This window comes from Pimephales promelas, chromosome 18 (genome assembly GCF_988280905.1).
Source record: "Pimephales promelas chromosome 18, fPimPro1.hap1.1, whole genome shotgun sequence".
In the NCBI taxonomy this organism is placed as follows: domain Eukaryota; kingdom Metazoa; phylum Chordata; class Actinopteri; order Cypriniformes; family Leuciscidae; genus Pimephales; species Pimephales promelas.
In genome coordinates, this window is record NC_142786.1 from 24,053,807 (window position 1) to 24,078,628 (window position 24,822).

At 36.4% G+C, this 24,822-nt stretch overlaps 1 protein-coding gene across 3 annotated transcripts in view; it reads left to right on the forward strand.

Annotated features, from left to right (window-relative positions):
• col16a1 (collagen, type XVI, alpha 1) overlaps positions 1-24,822 on the forward strand; it is a 109,983-nt gene that overhangs the window by 48,663 nt on the left and 36,498 nt on the right. For 2 of the 3 annotated variants that reach the window (XM_089123209.1, XM_089123210.1), the window contains exons 8-23: positions 1,198-1,479; positions 1,943-2,023; positions 6,696-6,770; positions 13,633-13,665; positions 16,522-16,557; positions 17,141-17,188; positions 18,225-18,260; positions 18,917-18,961; positions 19,104-19,142; positions 19,262-19,324; positions 20,009-20,053; positions 20,190-20,285; positions 22,371-22,409; positions 22,591-22,635; positions 22,913-22,948; positions 24,697-24,810. In XM_089123209.1, coding sequence (XP_088979335.1) covers positions 1,198-1,479; positions 1,943-2,023; positions 6,696-6,770; positions 13,633-13,665; positions 16,522-16,557; positions 17,141-17,188; positions 18,225-18,260; positions 18,917-18,961; positions 19,104-19,142; positions 19,262-19,324; positions 20,009-20,053; positions 20,190-20,285; positions 22,371-22,409; positions 22,591-22,635; positions 22,913-22,948; positions 24,697-24,810 — 1,113 coding nt within the window. The remainder of the gene's footprint in view (positions 1-1,197; positions 1,480-1,942; positions 2,024-6,695; positions 6,771-13,632; positions 13,666-16,521; positions 16,558-17,140; positions 17,189-18,224; positions 18,261-18,916; positions 18,962-19,103; positions 19,143-19,261; positions 19,325-20,008; positions 20,054-20,189; positions 20,286-22,370; positions 22,410-22,590; positions 22,636-22,912; positions 22,949-24,696; positions 24,811-24,822) is intronic. The other variant, XM_089123211.1, reaches the window with a different exon arrangement.

Consider the following 24,822-nt stretch of genomic DNA (forward strand, 5'->3'; position numbering starts at 1 on the left):
CGTTTTGGGACGTATTTTGACCATACGTCAATATCCGCCTTTTTAGGGCCCCCTTAAACGTCGGTAGATGGCGATCCCGGGCCGTCATACAACTGACGCTTTACCTTTAATGTCGGTTAGGTGACGGGTTAGGTTTAGGTCTGGGGTAGAGTTAGGATCCCATAACCTCATCTACCGACGTTTAAGGGGGCCCTAAAAAGGCGAATATTGACGTATGGTCAAAAGACGTCCCAAAACGTCAGTTATATGACGTCTTGGGATGAGACCGGGTTGCCAAATGCATCCAATATGAGATAAATCAGATATAGATAGGCATACACAAAATAAACTATTTCAACTTTCTTTTTGCACAAAATAAAAGGGTGCGAATGCACACGCAAACTTATAGTCATGATGAAAGTGTAAAATAGTCCTAAACAACTCCGCTGTGTGTCATTCCGGTGTGTCATTCAGTGGGACTCAACACACTCACCACACCGGCACGCTCGCTTACATGTTTCACGGTTGAGCAACACGCACGGCCATGATCCTGCTTGATCATAAGTTTTATTGATTAAATGTATTATCGACAATTAATTGATCGTCGCTTAATCGTTGACATCCCTAACAATTTTTTATATATATATATATATATATATATATATATATATTTATATAAAGATAAAGTCATCTTAAGACAGGCAACTTATCTTATTAAGATGCCTGTCTTAAGATGACTTTACCTTTATATAAATCTAAAAAAATAAAAATAAAATAAATAAATAAAAAAAAATTGTTATTGTTAATTCTATTTTATTATATTTTCAAATGTAATTTAGTCCTATAATGAGAGAGCCTCATTTTTTTCTGTGTTTTCAGTGTCACATGATCCTTCAGAAATCATTATAATTTGCTTTTTTGCTGATCAAGAAACATTCTTATTATCAATGCTGAAAATAGTTGTGGAGCTTAATATGAACAGCATTTATTTAAAACTGAATTCATACTGACCCCAAACTTTTGAACGGTAGTGTATTGTTATGAAACAATAAAAAAAAAACATGACTGAAAGAAACATTAATGACCAATAAATCCTCAGAAAAAAAGCTACATGCTATCCGTATGGGGAAAAAAGCTACATTTGGACCCTGTACTGCAGCTTCAACAAAATCACATTTTATAAACACTATTTTTTCCCTATTTATCACACTTCTTTAGTTCTCACTGGACTGGAATGGTCCAGATGGCAACCTGGCCCTGCGGGCGAGAGGGGCTGACCCCGAAGGGTCCATGGTGGGATGCGTGTTTGAAGGTGATGGTGTGGAATCCCTGATGGACATGCGCTGGCACAAGGTTGCTCTGAGCCTGCAGAGTAACGCGGCCTCCTTGCACGTGGACTGCAGCTCCATCGAGAACAAGCCTCTGGAGCTCCGTGGCCAATTGCCCATCAATGGACACACGCTGTTGGGTATGAGGGCTACTGATGCTTCCCCTGTGGAGGTGAGGACCTCTGGTATGTTGTAAGCCTTTTTTTGGAAGGCTTAGAGTACAAGGATGTCAATTAGATGAATGACTGCAGAATCTTCCAGCTCCTCTGTTAATTAAGCGCTACAATGCTAATAGAGTAGTCGGAAGTAGAAGTTTCCTATAAGCCGGCTTCCCGCAGGTTTTGCCTTAGGCGTCCTGTCTGCAGGGGAAGTGAGAGACAGGAAGACTACAGGCGCTTCTCTTCAGGGCTAACACTACTGAGCTCACTCAGCTCGAAAAAGATGAAAAGAACAGCCCGTGGTAGCCTAAACGAGCTTCATCCATTACTAATTAATTCGTTTGTTAATCCAACCACTTAGCGAAATGATCATGTAAATGGTCATATGTAAAGCAGGGGGGGTCCAGCATTTAAAAAGCTAATTATGTCTGTTCTTGGTCTGCTTTTAATATGCATTCTCTTATTCTCTTTCTTCAGATTGATGTTCAGCAAGTGATGGTGTATTGTGACCCCTCTTTGGCGATCCAGGAGGCCTGCTGCGAGATACCTGGAGCTCGGGTAATAAAGTCTGTTAAAACTTTATAAAATGCTCTTATACATGATATTAAGCATAATATCAAATATATTTGGTGTGGTGAGGTCATTTCTATTAGTGGTTGGCAGTTGTGGGCTTTTAAATGGCTTTGTATACTGTTATATAGATAGAATTATTCCAGTTTTAAATGAGATGTACACAACAAAAAGAACACTTGTCTGGATAATGTTTATTGAATGGACAAAGAAATAGAAAATATTATCCAAGGCTGTTTTTGGTAATGTAGATTTTGTACAGTAGAAAAAGGGAGTTACTTGGCCATTTTCATATTATCAACATTTAATTTGTCTTAATTTGTCTTAAAGGATATGTCAAGGCTCAATTAATGTTTGTCCACATTTTGTTTTCCCAAAAAAACTAGCTAAACCATTGATTTAAGTTGTTTGATTAGATTAATTTGATAGAATAGATAGATTTGTTTAAATGTTAATTAAAATGAAGCTTAAACAAAATTAAATATAAATATTAGATTATTAGAATATTACATAAAAAAAATAGAAAATTATTGCCTTGGCAGTTTACTAAAATACGTTTTTTGAAGTACTAGAATTGCTAAAATAAAAATAAAAAACCTAAATGGAAATAAAATACGAAACTAATAATAATATCAAATGCACATAACACAATCACTAAAATTACAGAAAATGTTCAAATAAAAGCTATTTCAAAATATAAATAATTGCTATAATAGTTTAGTTTTTTCTGTTAGTTTGATGGCTGAAATTCAGCTTTTACTATATACTTTATCAAATATGTAGGCTATTGTAAATTTGTATTCCTACATAGTCGATTATCGTGATTAATCCGATCTTTTTGATTACTCGATAACAAAAATAAGTGACAGCCCTAAAACATTTGTTGTCTCAAATGTTTGCTTGAGGGGCTCTTTGGATCGGATAATCATAGCAAAAAATCAAGAAACTCCAAGGCACTCTCTTTAGAAAGGTTAAAAAGCTTTTATTGTTAATTCAATGCTTTCATTTGAATTAAATCACTAACCACAGTAGCTGGTGAACAAAACAAAAAAAAAGCCCTGAATACATGCAACTAACCCTAAACCAAACCTAATCCTAACCCTAACACTACATCCATTTAATTAATTTTACTCAATACTTAAATATATAATTACACAGTAACAAGGACATCTTAAAATATAGTGTAACCAATTGTAACAGTGAAAATAAGAGACAAATATGTTTTGTTTTGTTTTTTCTTTTGGGGTTGGGACTGCTTCTCTGAATATGAACCAATTTGCATCCAGTGTAAGTCCTAATAGAGTATGATCTCATGCATGTACATTAAACCATTGGATGGTTTACCCTTATAGTACACAGGCCAAGTATATGTAGATAAAATATTTATTAAAAAAAAAAAATGTCAAAGGTGAGTTTTTTTCCAGCATTGTAAAGTAATATTTCACCCAAGCTGATGAAACACTTGCACATGTTTTCAATGATCACAGCGGAGGCAAAGCTTGTGTTTTGCTAAGGGAATGGATGCGTTTTTTCTGTCAAAAAATCAGTGTTGTAGTTATAGTTGATGGATCAAGCTCCAGCAGCGGCTCAGCTTCCATCGGGACAGCTGTGGTGGAGGAACAGCGCCTGAGTCATCGATGTGGGAGTGCTTCTTTATTTGAGGATTTGGAATTTGGTGCGTTTCTCCTCACTGAATTGATCAGAGCTTTGGCAAGACTTGCTGAATCAAAAAGGCTCACAGGAATGTGTCACATTTGCAGATAACTTCAGCCTGTATGAAAAGCATCTGAATAGTAAAGAAGGTAGACATCAGGAAATGTCACCTGTGAAACTTATTTGACAAAGGAAGTGCACATGGGAATGGGTACAGCCAACTCTGAGCTGGTATTTTGAATTTGCTACAATTTTGGATCAGAGGACATTTCACAGCCGAGAACTATTAGATATCATTAGTTGCATGCCAGATAGACCATTTTTTAGTCTGAAAAGATGACTCTGTGATTAGTCCCATTACATGTTACCTGCCAGTTTGTGAGGTAAGATGTGAATTAAATCTATGTGACTGAAAAATGAAGGTTTCTGATGTGAATGTGAGCCAACAAAGTTCTTTGTGCTCTTGTTGTTTTGAGGCGAATGCTCAAAGCTCCCTGCAAGCAGTGTTTAAAATGGAAACAAGGGCAAATATTTCCCCCAAAAGCATGTGCTCTAACATTGCTTTTTAAAAGCAGAGGAGCGATTACATCTTTGAGACGCAGAGGAAATGATGTCTTAGGTCGCAGATGTCTTGAAAGACCATATTGGTTCAAAGTATCAATGCCAAGAAGTGTGCATGAGAAAGAGTTTTGATTTACAGTACATGAAATCTAATGTTATTTATGTACTATTATGGTATTTATACATATTTTGAAGTAGATTTTATTTTTGCAGTTTATATTTGCATTTTAAGTTTTATCAAATTTAGTTTAGTTTAAAGCAAGTGTTAGTGTTTTTAATATAAGCTATTTAGCTTTATAACCGTGTCATAATTTTAGTGTTTCAACCTAAACTTATTTCAGGTTAAGTATTTAGTTAAGTAACATTTCTAATTGATTAGAAGTTTATTTCAGTTGATGAAATAGTTTTATTTAAAGTGCCCCCTTTATTATTTTATTTTAATTTTGTTTTGGAGGTCTCCTACAATAGGTTTACATGTATCCAAGGTAGTAAAAACACATTCATTTTCTCATAATATACATTGCAGTATCACTTCTTTTCTCACAGTGTCTGAAATGTTTTGATAAATGATTCGGTCTCTCTAAACCCCTCCTTTCTGAAAGTCTACTCTGCTCTGATTGGTCAGATGGTCTTTTGTCTACCGCTTACAGCGTGTGTCAGAAATATCACTTGTATACACCGTGATATGAACAGTAATGATGGCGATAGGTTTACCATCTCATATCATTTGGAAGTGCATGTTAAAGGGATAGTTCACCCAAAAATGAAAATTAAGTCATTAATTACTCACCCCCATGCTGTACCAACTCCGTAAGACCTTGGTTCATCTTCAGAACACAAATGAAGATGTTTTTGATTCAATTTGAGAGGTGGATCACTGCTACATAGGCTGCCTAAGGGATTGAAACTTGACGGCCCAGAAAGTCATTAAAGAAAATGTTTAAATATTCCATGTGACTACAGTAGCTCAACTATAAGTTTATCAAGCGACAAGAATACTTTTGTGCGAAAGACCCCCCAAAAATAACGACTTTATTCGACTATTCCTTTTCTTCCTTGTACGCCTGAGACGAGAGTTCAAGAGATTTTCACGACGAATGCGTGAGAACTGCGTTCTTCTTCTACTACTGCGTCGTGGAAATCTCTTGAACTCTCGTCTCAGGCCTACAAGCAAGAAAAGGAATAGTCGAATAAAGTCTTTTTTTTTTTTTTTTTACTCACAAAAAGTACTCTCGTCGCTTGATAAACTTATAGTTGAGCCACTGTAGTCGCATGGAATATTTAAACATTTTCTTCAATGACTTTCTGGGCCGTCAAGTTCCAGTCCCTTTAGGCCAATTTATATTTCGGACAGACGCGTACCATACCGCATACCCTTTGCCGTAGCCTGACGCGCACCTCCTCAAAAATGGAACTACACTCTAAAAAATGCTGGGTTGTTTTAACCCAATTTTGGGTTAAATATGGACAAACCTGAAATGTTGGGTTAAAAATGTAATGTAAAAATTTAACCCAACGGCTGGGTTAGTCCATATTTGACCCAAAATTGGGTTAAAACAACCCAGCATTTTTTAGAGTGTACACATCGCGACGACGCGGACCGCAAGATCTGTGATTGGTCAGCTTGGTAGCATCGCATTTCCTCCTACGCATTTCCGCACATACCATCTCACGCATTTCCACACGTACCATCTCCTCCGACGTCCTCCTTTTAGTTTAAGTAATTTCACTAAAATTAACTGTTTTTCCTCCCCAATAAGCTCCAACTCCAACTTGATCCGCTCTCTTTTAGTCGCCATTGCTTGTAGTAACCTAGCCGCGAGGAATCCAAACACAGTGGAACATAAAATCCCTCCGCCGCCAACTAGTGTTTCGGAGCAGTACTGCAGAGCAACCAAGACCTGAACACAGAAGTATAAATGCTCACGACGGCATCGCCTACGTGCGTTGCCTACACCATACGGCGTACCCTCGCGGCAGAAGTATAAATTGCCCTGTATGGTGCCTACAGTATGTGGTAGTGATCCAGCTCTCAAATTTAATCAAAAATATCTTAATATCTTAATTTGTGTTCCGAAGATGAACGAAGGTCTTACAGGGTTGGTACAGCATGGGGGAGGGTAATTAATTATTTAACTTTCATTTTTGGGTGAACTATACCTTTAAGTGGATTTGCATTTGTAGTAAAGAAAACAGCGTCTTCTCAACAGACTTGCATTATGCAAATTTATTACAAACCTACGTAGGTTCATGCATGAAGTTAGACTGGAATTACTGACGACTTGTTTCAGTTCAGAATCGCTTGTTTATCATGCCACATTTTACATTCAGAAACAACTATTACAAACTATGTGAAAGGTGATATCTGAAAAAGCATAATAAGGGGACTTTAACAGTATCATCAATGATCAAATTGGTTTGATTGGTGTCCTTTGTGCTTCTATAGTGCCCACCAGATGCTCCCAAGAGTCGACGAGCTGCAGAGAACCAAGTGGAGTTTGTGCCCAATCCCTTCTCTCAGGTAGTGTTAAATTGTAAAAAAAATCTTGTGCAATTTAAACCCGTTTAACCAAAAACGGGTTGTAGAGATGCAGTTATTGAGATGCAGCACATAAACTCATTCACACGATCTCCTGATGCTGCACTTGAACATTAGCCAGTGAAAGTGTGCAAGGGCCTCTAATGAATAGATCTTACAGAAATTAAGAGAGGGGTTTGTTAGTTTTCGAACGTGGGATCCTGATCTTGAGATGGTTGGAAGGGTTTGAAGACACATGTACTTGCTCTCAGTGGGAGCTATTAAGGGGGCGTACAAACAGGATGCATTCATAAGTAACAAGAATGGAATATGTTGAAGAGGCCTCGAGATGTGTTTTTTTTTTTTTAAACTGATTTTTTTTTTTTTTTTATTTTTATTCAACACTATTTCAAAATGCAGCACAGTTACACACTGACCAAAGACGTCCATCAAATGCATTTGTTCATATTAAAACAACAATTAAAAGTGGTGCAAACAGAACAAATCCTGTGTGTATGCTCCTAAAGCCCAGAGAGGTGATCTTATAATAGGTGTACCCTTTAGGCAAATATGTTAATAATATGCTAATAATATACTAATGTGCAGCATCCAGTTGAGTTTTTCTCACATTTCCCCTGTTAGAACACATGAATGGTTTAACCCAGCAGCATTACAGCACATAAATAGATGAAGAGATGAGATGTGATATGATGTAGGCTGATAAATATTTCTCATCCTGATATTCGACATAAAAATGACACAGTTAGTGGCCATTAAGCATCCCACTAGCAGGCAGTTGAATGAGCTCTTCTGCAGAAACTGGTATGAACGTAAATTCTTGTGAACAATGCCCAGTGGGCTTTAGCAGTGTTGAAATCAAGCATTTTCTGCTTCCACCGCTCTTGTATTTATTTATTTATTTATTTATTTATTTTATTCTTGTTCCTCCGGTCCTGGTATGTGCACATTTGCTCCTGCATCTACTTGTTGTCATTCTTGTGCTTTCTTTCTTATTTTTAGGGTTAATTGTGCATGTTTAATGAATTGTTGGCCCTCATCTCTTCTCACTGCACGTAAATATTTTTTGTTTTATTTTACTTTTTCATATTAAAATGTATAATTTATTTTCAGGCTTTGTAAGCAAGGAATCACTTTTGAATAATTAATATAGGCCTAATTATTGATTAATTTAAAAATGTACTATTACATTATTATTGGGCTGCCCCCGACTAAAGATTTTTCGGTAACACTTTACTTGAAGGGGTGTGCATAAGACTAACATGACACCTTCATAATCTTATCATGACATATGTTATAAATATGAAAGAGGTTTTATACACGTTTATGACAACTGTCATTAAGTGTCATTTGCTCAGTTATGACATTTTTAATGCAAATATGACATTGTTTGAGATGTTATGACACCTTGACATAAACCAATACATCATAACCTGTCAGTGTATTTGTCATAACAACTTGACATTACTAAGACAACACAACCTGTCATAAAAATGACGTAGCAGATTAATTATCAAACTTAAGAAAGCACCTAGCTTTATTGGTTAACATTACATTAAACTGTTTGGTGGTTGGTTTTGACATTGGCTGTCATGAAGCCATTATAACTTTTTAATGACAAATTCACTGTGTACCACTGTAGTTTATAATGTAGTTTATTTATAATGGCCTCACGACAAGCCAACCACATGACAGTGTAACTTTAATTTTATATCAAGTTGTCATGACAAAGACACTGACTGATGTATTGGTTTATGTCAAGATGTCATAAAGACATCTTAAACAATATCATATTTGCATTCAAAATGTCATTATTGAGCGAAAGACACTTAATGACAGTTGTCATAAACATGCATAAACCTTACTTCATATTCAAGACATATGTCATGTCATGGTTATGAAGGTGTCATGTCATTCTTATGCACACCCCTTCAAGTAATGTGTTACCGATTTTTCTAGTTGACTATATTCTAGTCGTTCATTTAAGCCATTAGTCAGCTAGTTGCACGTTTATGATATTAATTTAATTTATTAAATATATATTTTTTCGGAAAATGGTTTGAGTCTCAGTAACATTTATAACATGTTTCTACATTACAGAGAATTACTAAACCATAAAGAAGCTTCCAAGCGCTTAAAATCAAGAGCTTGCTAAAGCCCGCTGGCAAAAGTAATGAGTATGAATGTGTCAGGGAAAAAAAAAAAAAAAAAAAACAGAAAAGAGACTTTCTGAACATTTTAAAAATGTAATAGTAAACTCAGTGTCAGCTGCAAAGATGAAGTTGACGATGCCGTCTCATCTCCACAGTACAGTGGATCATGATGCACCTATATAGAAAAAAGCACTTTATGTTAAACATGTCATGCACTAAGTGCTTAACTAATTTAGCTTCCACACTCCACATCAACACTTGGATATATTGTACATCTAATAATTTGCACATTTGTCTTGGTTAACTTTAACATGAGTGCCCATGTAAAGTGGTTAATGTTAGGATACTACTTACAGTACAAGTTTTAAACAAGCCATGTTTGAGATCAATGGATGCTAGGCAAACGTTTGAATTTTCTACCTGACACACTGTAATTACCACATGGAGTAGCTGTGTAAATGATGTGGGGTGCGTTTCCAAAAAGCATTGTTAGCCAACTATGGTCGCAAGTTTAGTTGATACCAACAAAGTTCAGCGATTTGGCGTTTCCTGAAACTTAAAGGAGAACTCCGGCGAACAATGAACATTTGGTCTACTAAAACATAGGTACATAGTCAACCGTTCTCTGAGATTTGTTTTCATGATAATCGAATGTAAAGAGTTGTATCTCTAAAAACTGTTTAGCGTATAATGCTAGTAATGGGGGCATTGACTAAGTAAAAAGAAATCGCTAGTTTATACCACTAACAAGGCTCAAAATAGCTCCACACTAACACAGTAATATCGCTATAAACTAGCAATTTCTTTTTACTTAGTCAATGCCCCCATTTCTAGCATTATACGCTAACCAGTTTTTAGAAATAAAACTCTTTACATTCGATTATCATGAAAACAAAACTCAGAGAAAGATTGACTAGGTACCGATGTTTTATTAGACCAAGGGTTCATTGTTCGCCGGAGTTCTCCTTTAAGTTCCAACTAACATTCACAAGCAGCATCACAAACTTGCGTGGTTGGAACTACTACTTTCGACCTGTGGACTTAAATAGGTCCTGCTCTTGGGCACAATAATACAAAAGCTAACATTAATCCCATTTAAATATAAAAACATTTTAATATATGTATTTTTGCATATCAAACAATTTGACCGACTAAGCCTCTTATCATCGACAAACGTTTGGTCGACTAATAATATAGCCAGCCATAATATTAGAACATTCTTTCTCAAACAACAATTATGTTGGTTTGGAGGAATATGGGGTGAGTAAATGATTGAGTTTTTGGATGAACAAAATACCAAAGTTGCATGGCGTAGAGCTGAAGTGTGCATCTATTGCAATAAGTACACGCAATTTCACTGACCCCATCGCATCATTCTACTTTTCTGTGTCTCTACCTTCTCCAGGAATAACCTTAGTTCAATCTTCCAGATAACAATAACTTCTTCTCAGACCAGGGATTTGGATGCTATTTCCCATGGAAAAAAAAAAGATTCATCAGCAGTTTCTCAGTGGTGTTAGTGTGGGCTGCTCTTGTTGTTTCTCCTGGCAGCAGTGAGTCATGATCATTAGCAGAGCTAATAAAAAAGCTGGTTGGTGAATTCACTTCAGCTGGTCTCCAACTGGTCACACATCTTCTCCGCTTGCCACGTGTATTGTTTCATATACACTCACACATGCAACATAATTACATCCAGAGGGCTCTGTATTAGAGCCAAACACACTCAAAGCAACTTGTTACATCCACACACACAGTTGCACATACATCAACTTTTTGAGGTTTTTATTGTGTGAGGAAAAACAATGAGTCACAAGAACAGTAGAACATTTAAGGTGGAAATGATATAAATAGTTTGGTCTTGTGGTGTAAGCACTCTTTATCTCTGCTGCCATATATTAGTGACAGAGGACTTAGCTCCATTGGTACACATTAGATGTATCAATTCATATGTTTTCATGCCACTTCCTGTCTCAGTATTTACTAATTTAATCCCATGTTAACAGTACTAACACATTAATGTATGATCATGCCAAATTGAGTAATTGTCTGAATTTAGACAGCATGGCTCAGTTTTACACACTGCAGGAATCATTTTCTAAATTAGTTTTTTTTTTTTTTTTTTTTTTTTTTATGATTTGAAGCAATTACATAATTTTGATGGACTATCCTTTTGCTGGCCAAATACACTATCGTTACAAATTACATGTTGAATGAAGTTTATTTTTCTTGAACCCGTAACACAAATTTATCTTGTTTAAGCACAAATCTAACAAGGATTAATCTTAAAAAAATTCAGCAAGAAAAGTTCAAATAATTCTATAAGAAAAGAAAACATCTTAAAATGTCTCGTTATTATAATATCTTACCATCTTGCACTATAAGTAACTTTGGAAGTTCATGTCAACCTATTCTAATAACCATAAACCCAACCATAACCTCACAGTCTATCAGTTGACATGAAGTTGAAAAGTTACAGCTAGTAGACTCTTAAGTGGACTATAAATATAGTGTAACCCTAAAATGCATTTACCGTACATTCAGTTAACCATTAATTATTGTCTTATTAATCCTTAAAATGTTTAGATAAGTTCTAAATAATAATATGCCCTTAATACATGTTCAGTCAAAGGGATAGTTCACCCTAAAATGAATATTATTAAAGGTGTGTACGGCATTAGAACAATGCCAAGGGTGAGTTAATGATGGCTTAATTTTCACTTTAGGGTGAACTACACCTTTAATTATTGATTACTGGTTTGTTAAATAATGGTTAATATGCCTTTGTGTTCAGTTAATCATTAATTACAGCATAATTATGAACACTTAAAAGAAAATGTTAAAGTTCAATACATTTGCAGTTGCATTACTGCCATGTTTTGCCTACGTGTGCATGAGATCATGCACAAATTATGGTGTGTGTGTTCATTTGAGGAATTTTTCCATATACAATCTCAACCAGACAGCATCACAGCTGTGAGCTTAAGCTCAGCACACATACTTCCAGCCTTTTTTCTTAAAAAAAAAAAAAAAAAAAAAAAAAAAAATCAAACATGCTCCCATGTTTTCCTCTGACCCAGGTTACTGTCTTGTAGCATAGCAGTCTGTGTTTTATGACGGACTGTAATGAGTTCCAGGCTGTGTTGGAAGCTGTTAGCATTAGCCTACTTCTGCATTAACCCCTTCCTCCTACGCAGATCCTCAATCCACCCCGCATTAAAGTCCCTCAAAATCACAGCATTCCTCCGTCATTGCTTTCTTTTTCTTTTGAGCTCACCGTCAGGGAGAAATTCATGAGCTGAGACGTGCACGTTTGCAGCTAAACAAAGTTCCCTGCATTATTCATGCGCTCATTCCACTCTGGCTTTTTGAACAGGTCATCATAATCCTCTTCCATCCTGTGCAAAGCTTGTAGCTATATGGACACCATGTCCATTTTGTGTTCTCTTCAGAACCCTGTTTTTTCATGTTTGCGTGCATGTATGCACTGTCAGCAAATTCTAATCTGGATCTCAGGGTTTGACTGGAGATTAGGTACTGAGCACTTTTCTTCCTTGATTTTTCTTTTCCATGCCTATTCAGTCTGATCAGCCGTCCCTATGCTATGTTTGCTTTCTCTGCTCGGACATGACTCAAGGATTTACTTTCACGTGTGCTCCACAAACACATCTTTTGTTTTTCTGTCTGTTGCTGATGTTCTCTGTCAAATCATGTCCCTCCTCAATGCACTTCCCCCTCTCTTTTCCTGCCAATTCTCCTCCCCATTTGCTCTCTTTCAAAAGAGTCTCATTCACTGTTGAACATACTGCCAAAACTCACCGTAGAATGAATATGACAATACAAACAGATCTATATTAAGCAAACACTTGAGTGTGCCAACATCAGGTCAGCAGAGCCTTGTAAGATAAGAATAAGGAGTGAGTGAAGGTGTATTACGCACATAGGCATTTCTAGATCCTATTTAGAGGGCTTCACCTCAGTACCTCCTAAAAATCCGCGATTATGTGATCTCTCTTTATACTGCAATGCGATAACAAAATATATAGACGGGGATTAAGTTAAATTAAGTCAGGAATATGCCTTAGTTTAATGAAGACATTCAAGTAGCTTTTATGTACATGATTTAGAAATAAAAATAAAAACATTACTGATGTGCATCTTGAGACAAGATGCATCTTGAGACATATTTTAAAATATGTCAGTGCAAGTTGCCCTCAGTTAAGACATGCAGTTTAGTCTGAGACTAACTGGGCACTTGATGTGATGCCTCACATTAGGTGCGTTTCCATTACAGATTTGTGCAAAACTTTTGCGATATTTTCTAAATGTCGATAAACTATTGCGAAATGACGGTGTTTTCATTAACCAATGTTATGCGACCAAAACTTTTTTTTTTCCTCTCGCGATAAGTCATTCAAAAAATCATGGCAATGGACGTTGGTAGGTAGGCTATATCTATTTATATTTATTTATATATATATATAAATTTTCTGATATTTTTTGACTTTTTGCCCCTTTATTAGCCTAAACATTTAAAATATTCACAAATTAATTTGGAAAATTTTTGATTTTACTAGTTTAGGGTTAGGTTAGGTGTAGGGGTTAGCTAAGCGATTCTATATTGGTTATGAGGACTGCCATTGTGTTTTAGAAATCTGACCTTTTTTTGTCCGTTCCTTTGTTTTTATGTTCTACAGGCAATCCTCGGATCCAAGGAACTGGCGGAAAAAGTAAGTTATTTGAATTAAGTCTAACGAAAAATGATTTGTGGCTACTTGCCATGAATAGCAACAGACTATCCCAATTATAAAGCTCCAAACCTGACATAAAGACGTGCGGTCCCAGCAGATTCCACCCAATAGCTAGAAATTCAGTTTAATTGGTAAGTAATTTGCTGCGTGCTGAGTTTCAGTGGGAAGAACACTGACACTGACCCTGATAATTTGCTAATGATAACAGGTCATATTGTGTGATAATACACCAACTGGATACAGAAAGACTTTTGCTTGGTAAATGTGCTTCTCTGGCACAATAAGAGATTACCACCCATATTTCTTAAAGAACTCCTGTTAATTTGTCACCTTCCTTCACCCACTTCCCTCTCTTCACCCACTCAACACTCATAGTTTATGACTCATAGAGAAAAGGTATTACCTGCTTTCAAATAAAATGCAAAGCCTGAAAATGCCAGTATTTGAGTGGGATGCAGCAAGTGTGGTTTTGGTATGATTTACAGAGCTAAACAATGGGTCAATGGCCCTGTCCCAAATTATTTTATATCAGTTCTATTGTTAAATAAAATAAACTATAAGATATAATTTTTTTTAATATACCTTTTTTTTTAAAAAAACTTTTAGAAAAATTGCCCTGATAACTAACTGAAAAGTATGAAATGAAATGAAAGTAAACACAATTTTTGGAGTAACAGGCCTAGTTTCACAGACAGGGTTTAGATTAAGCCAGGATCAGGCCTTAGTTAAATAGCATGGTGACTGGGAGGTTCACTTAGTTTGGTCGTGGCCATAAAATATAAACTTGTGGGAACGTGACATGTCATCATGGCCGCGAGATATTCATTAATAGGAATGTCATATTAACTTTTGGGAACGTGATAATAAGAAGTGGCCACAACTTAATATGTTGAGGGAACGAAATCGATTTCTTGTGGCCACAAGTTAAATACATAAACAACCTTACGTGCGTGACCATAGCAACCTAGAGTTAAAAGAATAATACATAATATTTTAATTAAGATTGAAAAAAAAATGTCATGATGTCAAAATTTCATTTTAATGTCAAAATGTCATTTTAATTAAGGATGTAAGCGCCCCCCCCCCCCCCCCCCCCCCTTAAGGGCATCTAAGATGTAGGTGTCTTTATTTCCAAAGTATTTTCAATTTTGATATTTTTAGGTCAAACCGTTCTTGTCTGTCAGTCATATAATGGAGGTACATGGGGTCCACCCTGGGTTCACCTCAAAGAGCAATGCACAGAGAAGTCCAAATTAAACATGATTTAATAACTCGTAAATGTACTCATTGATGGCCTAAGACATAAAACGAGCGGTTTGTGTGAGAAAATGAACAGTATTTATATGGTTTTTAGCTCTTGTAATCACAGCCACATCCAAGTGATCTGAAGGCATGGGCACTTCATTCTGGGCAAGCGCCGGAAAGCGCCCGAAGTGATCTCTTCCGCGGTTGCGGAAAAAAAAAATCTATGTTGTCTGTTGATATATCGAAATCGTCTTCCATTGCAATTTCCTGTACATTTAAATATGTTTAGATCTTCACAGTGAAGGGCAACACTTCTGAAATCTCTGTGTAAACAATGAGTGACGTACACGCTTGAGAGATAATTTCCGGGGCTTGCCGGCGCTTGAGCAGATAGAAGCGCCCGCGCTCTCAGAGTACTTGGACGTAGCTGTGGTTACAAGAGGTAAAAACGATATAAATACTTTTCGTTTTCTCACACAAACCGCTTGTTTCATGTCTTAGGCCATCAATGTGTTCTCACATTTACAAGTCATTAAATCATGTTTAATTTGGACTTCTCTGTGCATGCTCTTTGAGGTGGACCCCATAGGTCTCCATTACACGGTTTGATCAAAAACGGTTTGATCAAAAATTGAAAATACTGTGGAAACAAAGACACCTACATCTTGGATATTAAAGATTTATTTTCAAAGTGAACTATCCCTTTAACGCAACCTTTTTTTTTTGCATTTTGTGGCTAAATATTTCAGGGTTAACAGGATGGCCCCATTTACCTCCATGCTAAATCTGCTATAACCCAGATTTTAGCGCTTTTTTACAGAAAAGAAAGCACAAGTTGAAATTACATTTTGTGATGGTCAATATTATGCCACGAATGCTCCTGATTGAGCTTAACTTGTATTGAACCAAACCAGAATTTCCCTCTAGCCTATACTGTAGCAATGAGCTCACAATTGGCCAGACACACAAACTCTCAGTAGGCTTGCATATAAATCCATCGATTCGTGTGAACAGAGCGAGTGCGTGCAAATCTCAAGGAGTTGATTTTCATCATGTTGCTTTCTTATGTGTGCACCTCTGGAAAGAATGAATCAGTGTCAGCCAACCGTTCTCAAAGAGACGCACCTTCTCTCTTACATCACCACATCAATGCGAGTTAACCGCCTGTTGTCTGAGCAGAAGTCCACGGGTAGTAGATTTAGTTTTAATTGTGCTCCTCCCCCACTTAAAACTAGTTATTTTTTAGTATTTCACTTTGGGTGCCCCCCTCCCTTATAACTGTGCAGCTGGCTTTGGTGAACATTGCCGTGAGTAGTCTTCTGTTCTTATTGATCTATGTCTCCCGTGAGAGAACCAAGCCAAGCTGAAATGACACGCAGTCGAGCTCCTCGTGCGCACGCTCACGATTCTGCGCTCCCATGCCGATTAACGTTATGTTGCACTGCCACCCACAGGCCAACATATGTTTTAAAGTCAAAGGCAAAGCTGGATTAGAGTGGAGTGGAGCGAAAAATACTATATCCAAAAATCATACTTTAGAAAATAAGTGGTCATGGATAGGAACAACTGGGTTTTCTCTTTTGTTTCCAGTGTGCAGGCTGTTTACTGCTCAATGAGGAATCGAGTGTGGGTATTCACATTCAGTTTGTCGTGTGCAGCATGTATAATAGGCAGCAGGATTTGCAGGCATGAGTGTGCATGAGTCCTGCGTGCTGTTATCACGCCTTTGGAAAGAGATGCATTTACTTTTTTGAAAATCTGGCATACATTTAGGATGCTTGTAAAGTTTGAATGTTTAAAGGTTGGCCAGACTTTCTGCTACATTTGAGGAATCTTATGAGCAGCCAATGCACTTGCAAAGCTACATGCACTGTGTAGTGTTCTTAATGCATTTTGCTTGGAAGAAAAATGGCAGATTTTAGTTATTTTTTTTTTTAGTTTTTTTTTTTTTTTTTTTTTTTTTTGCAGTGCAGTGCAGTGCAGTGCAGTGCCAGATATTTTTGGAGTTTCAAGGATTGACCAGGGCTTTTACCACCTCGTCACATGCTCCATTACATATTTGCATGTACAACATTTATATCTTGGCACAGTAAACACATTCACTGTATATGTTTTTTTTTTTTTTTTTTGGCCCTTGTCCGTTTAAGCTGGTCTTTTCATATAAAATTGTGCTATATACATGCAGTACATTCTTTATTGTATATTGCAGGTTATCCAGGAGGGTCAGTCAGGCCTCAAAGGAGAGAAGGGAGAGCAGGTAAGAAATGGCAATCTTTGAGCAAGTATGTTTGTATGTAAAATCTGTCCTCTGTCCAGACCTGGGAATAAATGATTACAGCGCTGTTTAGTTTGGCATTTTATACTAATGCCTCATTAGAAGCTAGCTTCTGTGCCAGTGATGCAGCTTGGCGGACTACTCAACTTTCATTATTACTGGCATCATCTCTTCGTGCGACAGGTCAAAAAGTGACAGATTTTCTTTTTCTTCAACTAAATGATTGTACTATTTTAGTTTAATAATGTTTTTTTTTTTTTAGGGGATTTTATGGTACTACGTTATATGTATGCTGTAGTTATTATCCATTTATTTACTTATTGAGAATATGAAATGTCCAACTTAAACTGTCATAAATCTTTAATGCTTTGGACTTGTGTTTTGTCTCTTTTTAAAGATGACACTTGGCAGAGTATTGCTGAAGTGAAAAAATGTTTTAAAAAGTGGAGATTTTATTTATTCTTATGAAAAATGCACAAAAATACCATTTTAAAAATATGTATTTTCCATAACTTTTTTTTTTTTTACTCTAAAACTGTCACTCTAAAATCAAAGCCATACATCTAAACAATCTGTGTTTCAAATTTAAGGTTGATATCTAAAAAAAAAAAATGCTTCTGTAAGATTTTGTTTTGGCGAGAATACCAAATGTTTCCACGAGATGAAATGCGTTGCCCGTTTGTTTCCAATTTGTTTTTTGAAGTGTGACTATTTTTTTCAGGACCATTCAACTTTTTTGAATTGTGTGTGTGTGTGTGTTCACACAGAAAGTGCCAAAAACTTTACCAAGTTTTGTACCATACCATTTCGTAACATTTCAAAAATTACCGAACAGCACCAGAGGGTTAATATATATATATATATATATATATTATTTAATGAAGAATTCTTAATGTAGACAATATCAAGAGTCTACAAGATGGGGACTGATACGAGGCATTACAAAAGCAAGACTGTTGCTCTATATGTGTGTGATATTGTTCCTTAAATTGTTCATATACAATGTTTGATCTTACAGGGTTTGGACTGTACTGGTGCTGGAGTTCCTGGACGAGTGAGTCAATACAATATGTTTTTTGCATTTGCATTGGCACTGACAGATCCTTAGTGGAAACTGTCTTGTCTATATATATATATATATACATATATATATATATATATATATATATAGACAAGACCTATATATATATTAGGACTATCAATTTAACACGTAAATTGAGCTAATTAGTTATGGGAAAATAATAACGTGTTAATATTTAAAAACCCATTTAAACGCTCAATTTTGTCAATGAATATAATACGTATAAAAGTCAGAGAAGAACTGTTGTGCGTCTCAAGCAACACACAGAGGGGTTTAATTTCTGAATTAATCCACATTTTGAGTGAATCAACCTGGCCATTCATAAAAAGAGCCATTTACTTCATTCCAGAATGAATCAGCCATTTGAACATATATAAATCTTAATTCTTAAATAAATGGCGACATCGTGTTATTAACTACATAAAAAAAATGGTATTCTCTTGACAGCCCTAAATGGCCTTTTAAAGAATATAAAATAAAATATATGTACAATTAGATTATCTTAATATCATTTTAGTATTGTTTTCCATTTTAAATTAGATGATCAAATCCCAGATTTTCTTTGTGGTCTCAGAAGTTTGGAATGTAAATGAACTACTTGGATGACATGCTGTATCTGTGTGTTTTAGTGCTTAGAAGGTGCTAAAGGGGAGAAAGGAGAGAAGGGCGAGTCGGTAAGTGTGTGTGCCAACCTTGTCTTTTAGAGAGAGGCGGGCGATCGAATTTTTGTTCAACAGGCTTCACTGAAGCAGAGGGGATATCTTGATACTATTTCTGGCTATTGATTCACCCATTTCTCAATCTCTTACGTTTCAGGGTCTGGCTGCCAACTGGGGGGAAGCTATAGGAGTGAAGGTAAAGGAAGATGGCATCGTGTTGATATAACGTGTAACGAGTGTTTTAGAGCTAGCTTGCCACTTACTTCTCTCTCCATTTCTCTCTGTCTGTCTTGTCTCTCTCTAATATGTATTCAGGGGGACCAAGGACAGAAAGGAGAAAGGGGAGCCCCAGGTCTGGCCGGAAGTCCAGGCAAAGATGTAAGTGACTAGCATTTGATGTGAATCTCAAACAGGCTCTTTATTTATGCCCGACTTTAAGTACATTGTATATGCACATGCCGTCCTTCAGACATGTTGATGTATTTCAATGTCTTGCTGCAAGAGTGTATTCAAAAAATTAATGAACGATTGTGTAATCTATCACGTGCACATTGTGTCTCTGTGCACATATTTTAATTTTAAAAGGATGTAAGAGTCTCTTTACTTTTATATTGTTTAAAGTGGCTCCATATATTCAAAGCGCTCGGCAGCGAAAAGCCTGAATTGGGCTCTTACCCATATACTCTCTGCTGCCTTTTCTTTTCATTAGCTATCTCTTTGGGTGTTAAATCTTCTTAATGCTGCATAGATTACATAAGCCAACAAAGAGCCACAAATCAATGCAGCCTCATTGATTCTTTGAAATGGATAGTCGGGTTGTATTATGCTTAATCTTTTCTATTCCGTATACAAAGCATGTTCTAAGAGGATGGCGAATATGGCCGAGCCGGCTAATGCATACTTGGAATTTGCCTTTAAACTGTTTATCTATCTAAGCCTCAAATCATCGGTGAGCTGACTTGTTTGGTTGGAGGGTTGTTATGTAAGCAGTGTGATACTGCTAATGCCAGTGTTTGAGATGAACTCAAGCTAATGATCTTTTATTGGTGTTGCCTGTCATAGGGTCGAGCTAATCCTATTTGTGTGGTAGGCCCCAAAGGACAAAAGGTAAAACGGACTGATCAAATTGGGATTTATTTAACTGTTTTCTGAGATACTATAAATTAACACTAGATTTGTGGTGTCATTATTTTTAGTGCTTGTTATGCACAGCCAGTGTTTCTCAGCTCTGAATAATTCACAGGGCGCCCCTGGTGTAGTCGGTCCGGAAGGGCTTGCAGGAGAACCAGGACGCCCGGGCCTTCCTGGACTGCCCGGAGTTGGGAAACCAGGACCACCAGTAAGGAATATTCATTATTTTTTCTTTGCATGATTGTATTTATGGGGTGCAATACAACATGTATTCGTGGTTTTTCTTTTTTTACAAGTCTTACTTTTCATTAACTTCACCTTTATTGTCAGCCGAGCTCTCCTCTGTCCTCAAACGAGCGGTTGACTTCCTGATTCTATGAAACCACTCCCTCAGAAACAGGCAGTGGGCTCAGATTGGTTAGTTTGGCCCGGTGTGTTGTGATTGGCTAAACTGTCGCTCACATTGTCCGGAAGATTAACGCCCATTACCTTTACGGGCAAAACGTGCATGTCCAACACATTCTCATCCCAAAAAGTCATATAACTGACGTTTTGGGACGTCTTTTGACCAAACGTCAATATTCGCCTTTTAGGGCCCCCTTAAACGTCGCTAGATGGCGATCCCGGGCCGTCATACAACTGACGCTTTACCTTTAACGTCAGTTAGGTGACAGGTTTAGGGTTAGGTTTAGGTCTGTTGTAGAGTTAGGATCCCATAACCTCATCTACCGACGTTTAAGGGGGCCCTAAAAAGGCGAATATTGACGTATGGTCAAAAGACGTCCCAAAACGTCAGTTATATGACTTTTTGGGGTGAGACTGCGCTGGCATGTCATGAGCTCCGGTCCAGATGTAAATATGTGTCGAACTGCAGTATCAGTTTGAGGCAGAATCAGACCAAGAAAACCGTGATGAAGAGAGTCAAACCGAACCTCACCACACACGGCTCTTACTAAACGTTTCTGAATGATAATTTGCTACATTTTTTTAACTTTATTCACGTTTGTTTTACACAATAGCATCTGTATCACCATTGTATGCATCACCATTTTACAAGAACATTATACAGCACAAATGTTTTCAACGTTAATAACTAAACCAGCATATTAGAATGATTTCTGACACAGAAAGTAATGATGCTGAAAATTCAACTTGACCGTCACAGTAAAATAAATTACAATTTAAATGTAATAAAATAAAAATAAAAATAAGTCAATATGTCAACTGCATTTCTGATCAAATAAATTCAGCTTTGGTGAGCATAAGAGACTTTTTTTCAAAAACTAAAAAATATTAGTGACCCCAAGCTTTTGAACAGTAGTATAGAATTTAATAATTAAAGCTACATTGTGTAACTCTTTTAGTTTATTCTTAGCTAAAACACTTAGTTTAGTTTCAAAAATATGCTCATTCATGTATATTTACTTTGTTCAAGTAATACAGTATTCTTGTGAGTGTATAATATGCCATTGAAAATACATACGGGTAAGGGGTTCTAATGTCGGCCGCCATGTTGCCCCTCCATCTTGAAAGTACATTAGCCAAAGAGGGACACACCCGTTAATTCAAGCTTCGCCTTTCGCGTTTACGTTTGAGTTAACCCTCATGGACGAGGTCGAACTGGAAGCCATGTTAATCTTGGACAACATTGACCACTGTAGGAGTTAAAATGAAATCGGAATTGAGAGGAACAGAAACTAATATTGCCTGGATGGTTATATACCTTTTCACCGCTAGATGGGGGTAAAAATCACACAGTGTAGCTTTAACGTAGAATAACGTAATAATTAACACCTAATTTGGGTCACACTTAGTTTAGGGCCCAATTCACACTATTAACTATGACTTTTACCTCAATAAACTCCTAATTACTGCTTATTAATAGTGCATTACTATGTTTAGGTATTGGATAGGATTAATCAAGAGTGTAGAATAAGGTCATGCACAATAAGGCATTAATATATGCTTTACTAATAAACAGCCAATATCCTTGCAATATGCATGCTAATAAGCAACTAGTTAATATTGAGAATTGGACCCTAACTAAAGTGTTACCATAATTTGTTAACAAAAGTTTATGATGTCCATTGTGATAATCTTCACAAATCAACACAACTTTTATGAATTTTGAAGCGTAAACAAAATCAGCAAAAGTCAAAAAGCTCTACACCACGGTCACATGACATCAACGTCACCATCACTAAGCTTTTGACTTCTACAAAAATATGCTCCGTACTAGTGTGCGTTATAATCAGTACTTTACCATTTGTTTTTTTTTTTTTTTTTCTCACAGGGGCCCCCTGGTGGACCTGCAGAATCTAAAGGGGAGAAAGTATGTTTACCATTACCAGAGTATCTTTAATTATTGAGACTTAACTACAGGGACATTTTCTTGCTTTGACCCCAAAGCGATGAAGATGTTAACTGTTTAATGTAAACGTACCATTTCCTTCCTCAATGTGTCTCTTCCAATTGCCTAAGTGCTAATAACAAAACAATCTGTACATGTCTAGGGGGATTCTGGGATACCTGGTGTAGACGGAAAGACTGGAGATCCTGTAAGTGCATTTTCTTTTTCTTATTTTGACCTATAGAGAAATGTCAATGTGAAATGATGGTGTGTGCTGAATTGCTAAGTCGGAATGAGCTAATTATCCTGATTTTCTATCACTATCCTGATTGTTCTGTCACTGTACGGGACAAAATGTGTTTACTGTCATCAGCACAATAATTAGTTCTATTACCACTGCAGCTATCAGCACATAATTTGCATTTGCAGCTGAATGAGCTTCCGCTGTTCTAATCTTCCAATGACGTGTTTTGTTTTGCTGACAGGGTCCGAGAGGTCCTTCGGGACATAAAGGCGAGAAGGTAAGCTAAAGCGGTCTCAATTTCAGATTCTGCATGAAAATTGCTATTGCATGTTGATTCTGCTCAGAATTCACAGAAAGTCACAGTGAATATTCTTGCTTGTTATTGCTTTATTTTCTATTTAAAGGGACAGTTCACCATATAACACTTTAGTCATGTCATGTTTAAAAACCATTATGTTCTTTCTTGCATGGGGCATAAATGTCCAATATGATTGTTTTCCCCCCTTCATAAAAAAAAAAATAATAATAATAATTATTATTATTATTATTATTAGCTGAAATAAAATCAAACATTAAAAAAGCTAGTTTATCAATATTTTTAATCAGTTTTATATATATATATATATATATATATATATATATATATATATATATATATATATATATATATATATATTAGTTGATTTTTTTAATCATTTTGTTTTTGTCATTTTTATTTATAGTACTATTTATTTGTTATTATCCCTTTAATTTAGTTTTTAGTTTTAGTTATCAGTTTTTTTGTGCTTCAAATGACCATTTTTAAGTTTTTCATCTAACAATATATTTTTTTTAGCTTTGTTTCAATTAAAAAAAATGTTTTTAGTAATTAACTCTTTCCCCGCCAGCGTTTTAAAAAAAAGTTGCCAGCCACCGCCAGGGTTTTTGACGATTTTCGCTAAATTTGAATGCCCCCGCTGAATATTTTCTTCCATGAATATATGAAGATGATGTATATAAAAATAAAGATCTGAGCCTCTGCTTTTAGGCAAAAAAAACGTTTTTATTTTATCTTCATCTGTTCTTTTTTTATTGCCTCTTGAACAGAGGTAGGTTTTGTCAAAAACACAACATTTTGGACAAAAAACTGAGAAAAAGGTGTTTTTATCAAACAAGTGCATTTAAAAGCAGAATACATTCAGATGTTGTTTCCTTCATATATAAAACTTTCCAAAATAAATTAAAAACATAAAATAAATGTAAAATATATCAAATTTCCCAGGATGTAAGGGAAAATGTAACTTTTGCAATAAAACTTCTGCCTCTGCCTCTCTGTGTTCTACCTGTGAATAATGAATAATTGGAATTACAATAAACAGGCCTAGACACACACACACACACACACACACACACACACACACACACACACACACACACACACACACACAAATACATATTACAATGTGGTAAATGTGCACAAAGAGAGAAATAATTTGACAATTAGGCTACACCTTCATATTTAGACAGCCACACATAAATGCCTGCACACACACATACATATTATAGTGTCATAATATTATACGATCTATCTGCGGCACGTCCATGGCTAGCATGAACATGTGCATCTCTCTCACTGACTACTTCGTCCCGATCAGATTCAGAATTATCAAATAAAGAGTGATCGGACTCCGAGTCCATTAACCACCAGTACTTCAGCCATATACCTCTGCATTGTCTGTCTGATACATTCTCACTACTCCACTGTTTGAGACGATTGCAATCTGTTTCTCTAAACAAAGAGTTGCGCAATCATTCAGGACATGCGCGCAGGTCTTCCTTACCGTATACCACCTAAAACACGGATACCCGGAAAATTCCGTGTTTGGCGCAGATGCGTTTTTTCATTAAACACGGAAAATTCCGTGTTTGGCGGGGAAAGAGTTAACGCTAATTACCCTAATACATACAAGTTTGGGACAATAAAAAACCCAAGTAAATGATGACAGAATTAGATTTTTTTTTTTTAATGTTTCTTTATTTTCTCAGGGAGAGCCGTGTGAATCATGTCCAGTGGTCTCTTCGGAGTCTGGCAACACCGTGGACAAGCAGGGGCCTAAAGGAGAACCAGGGGCCCCGGGCAAAGGAAAACCTGGTCCACCTGTGAGTTTACTC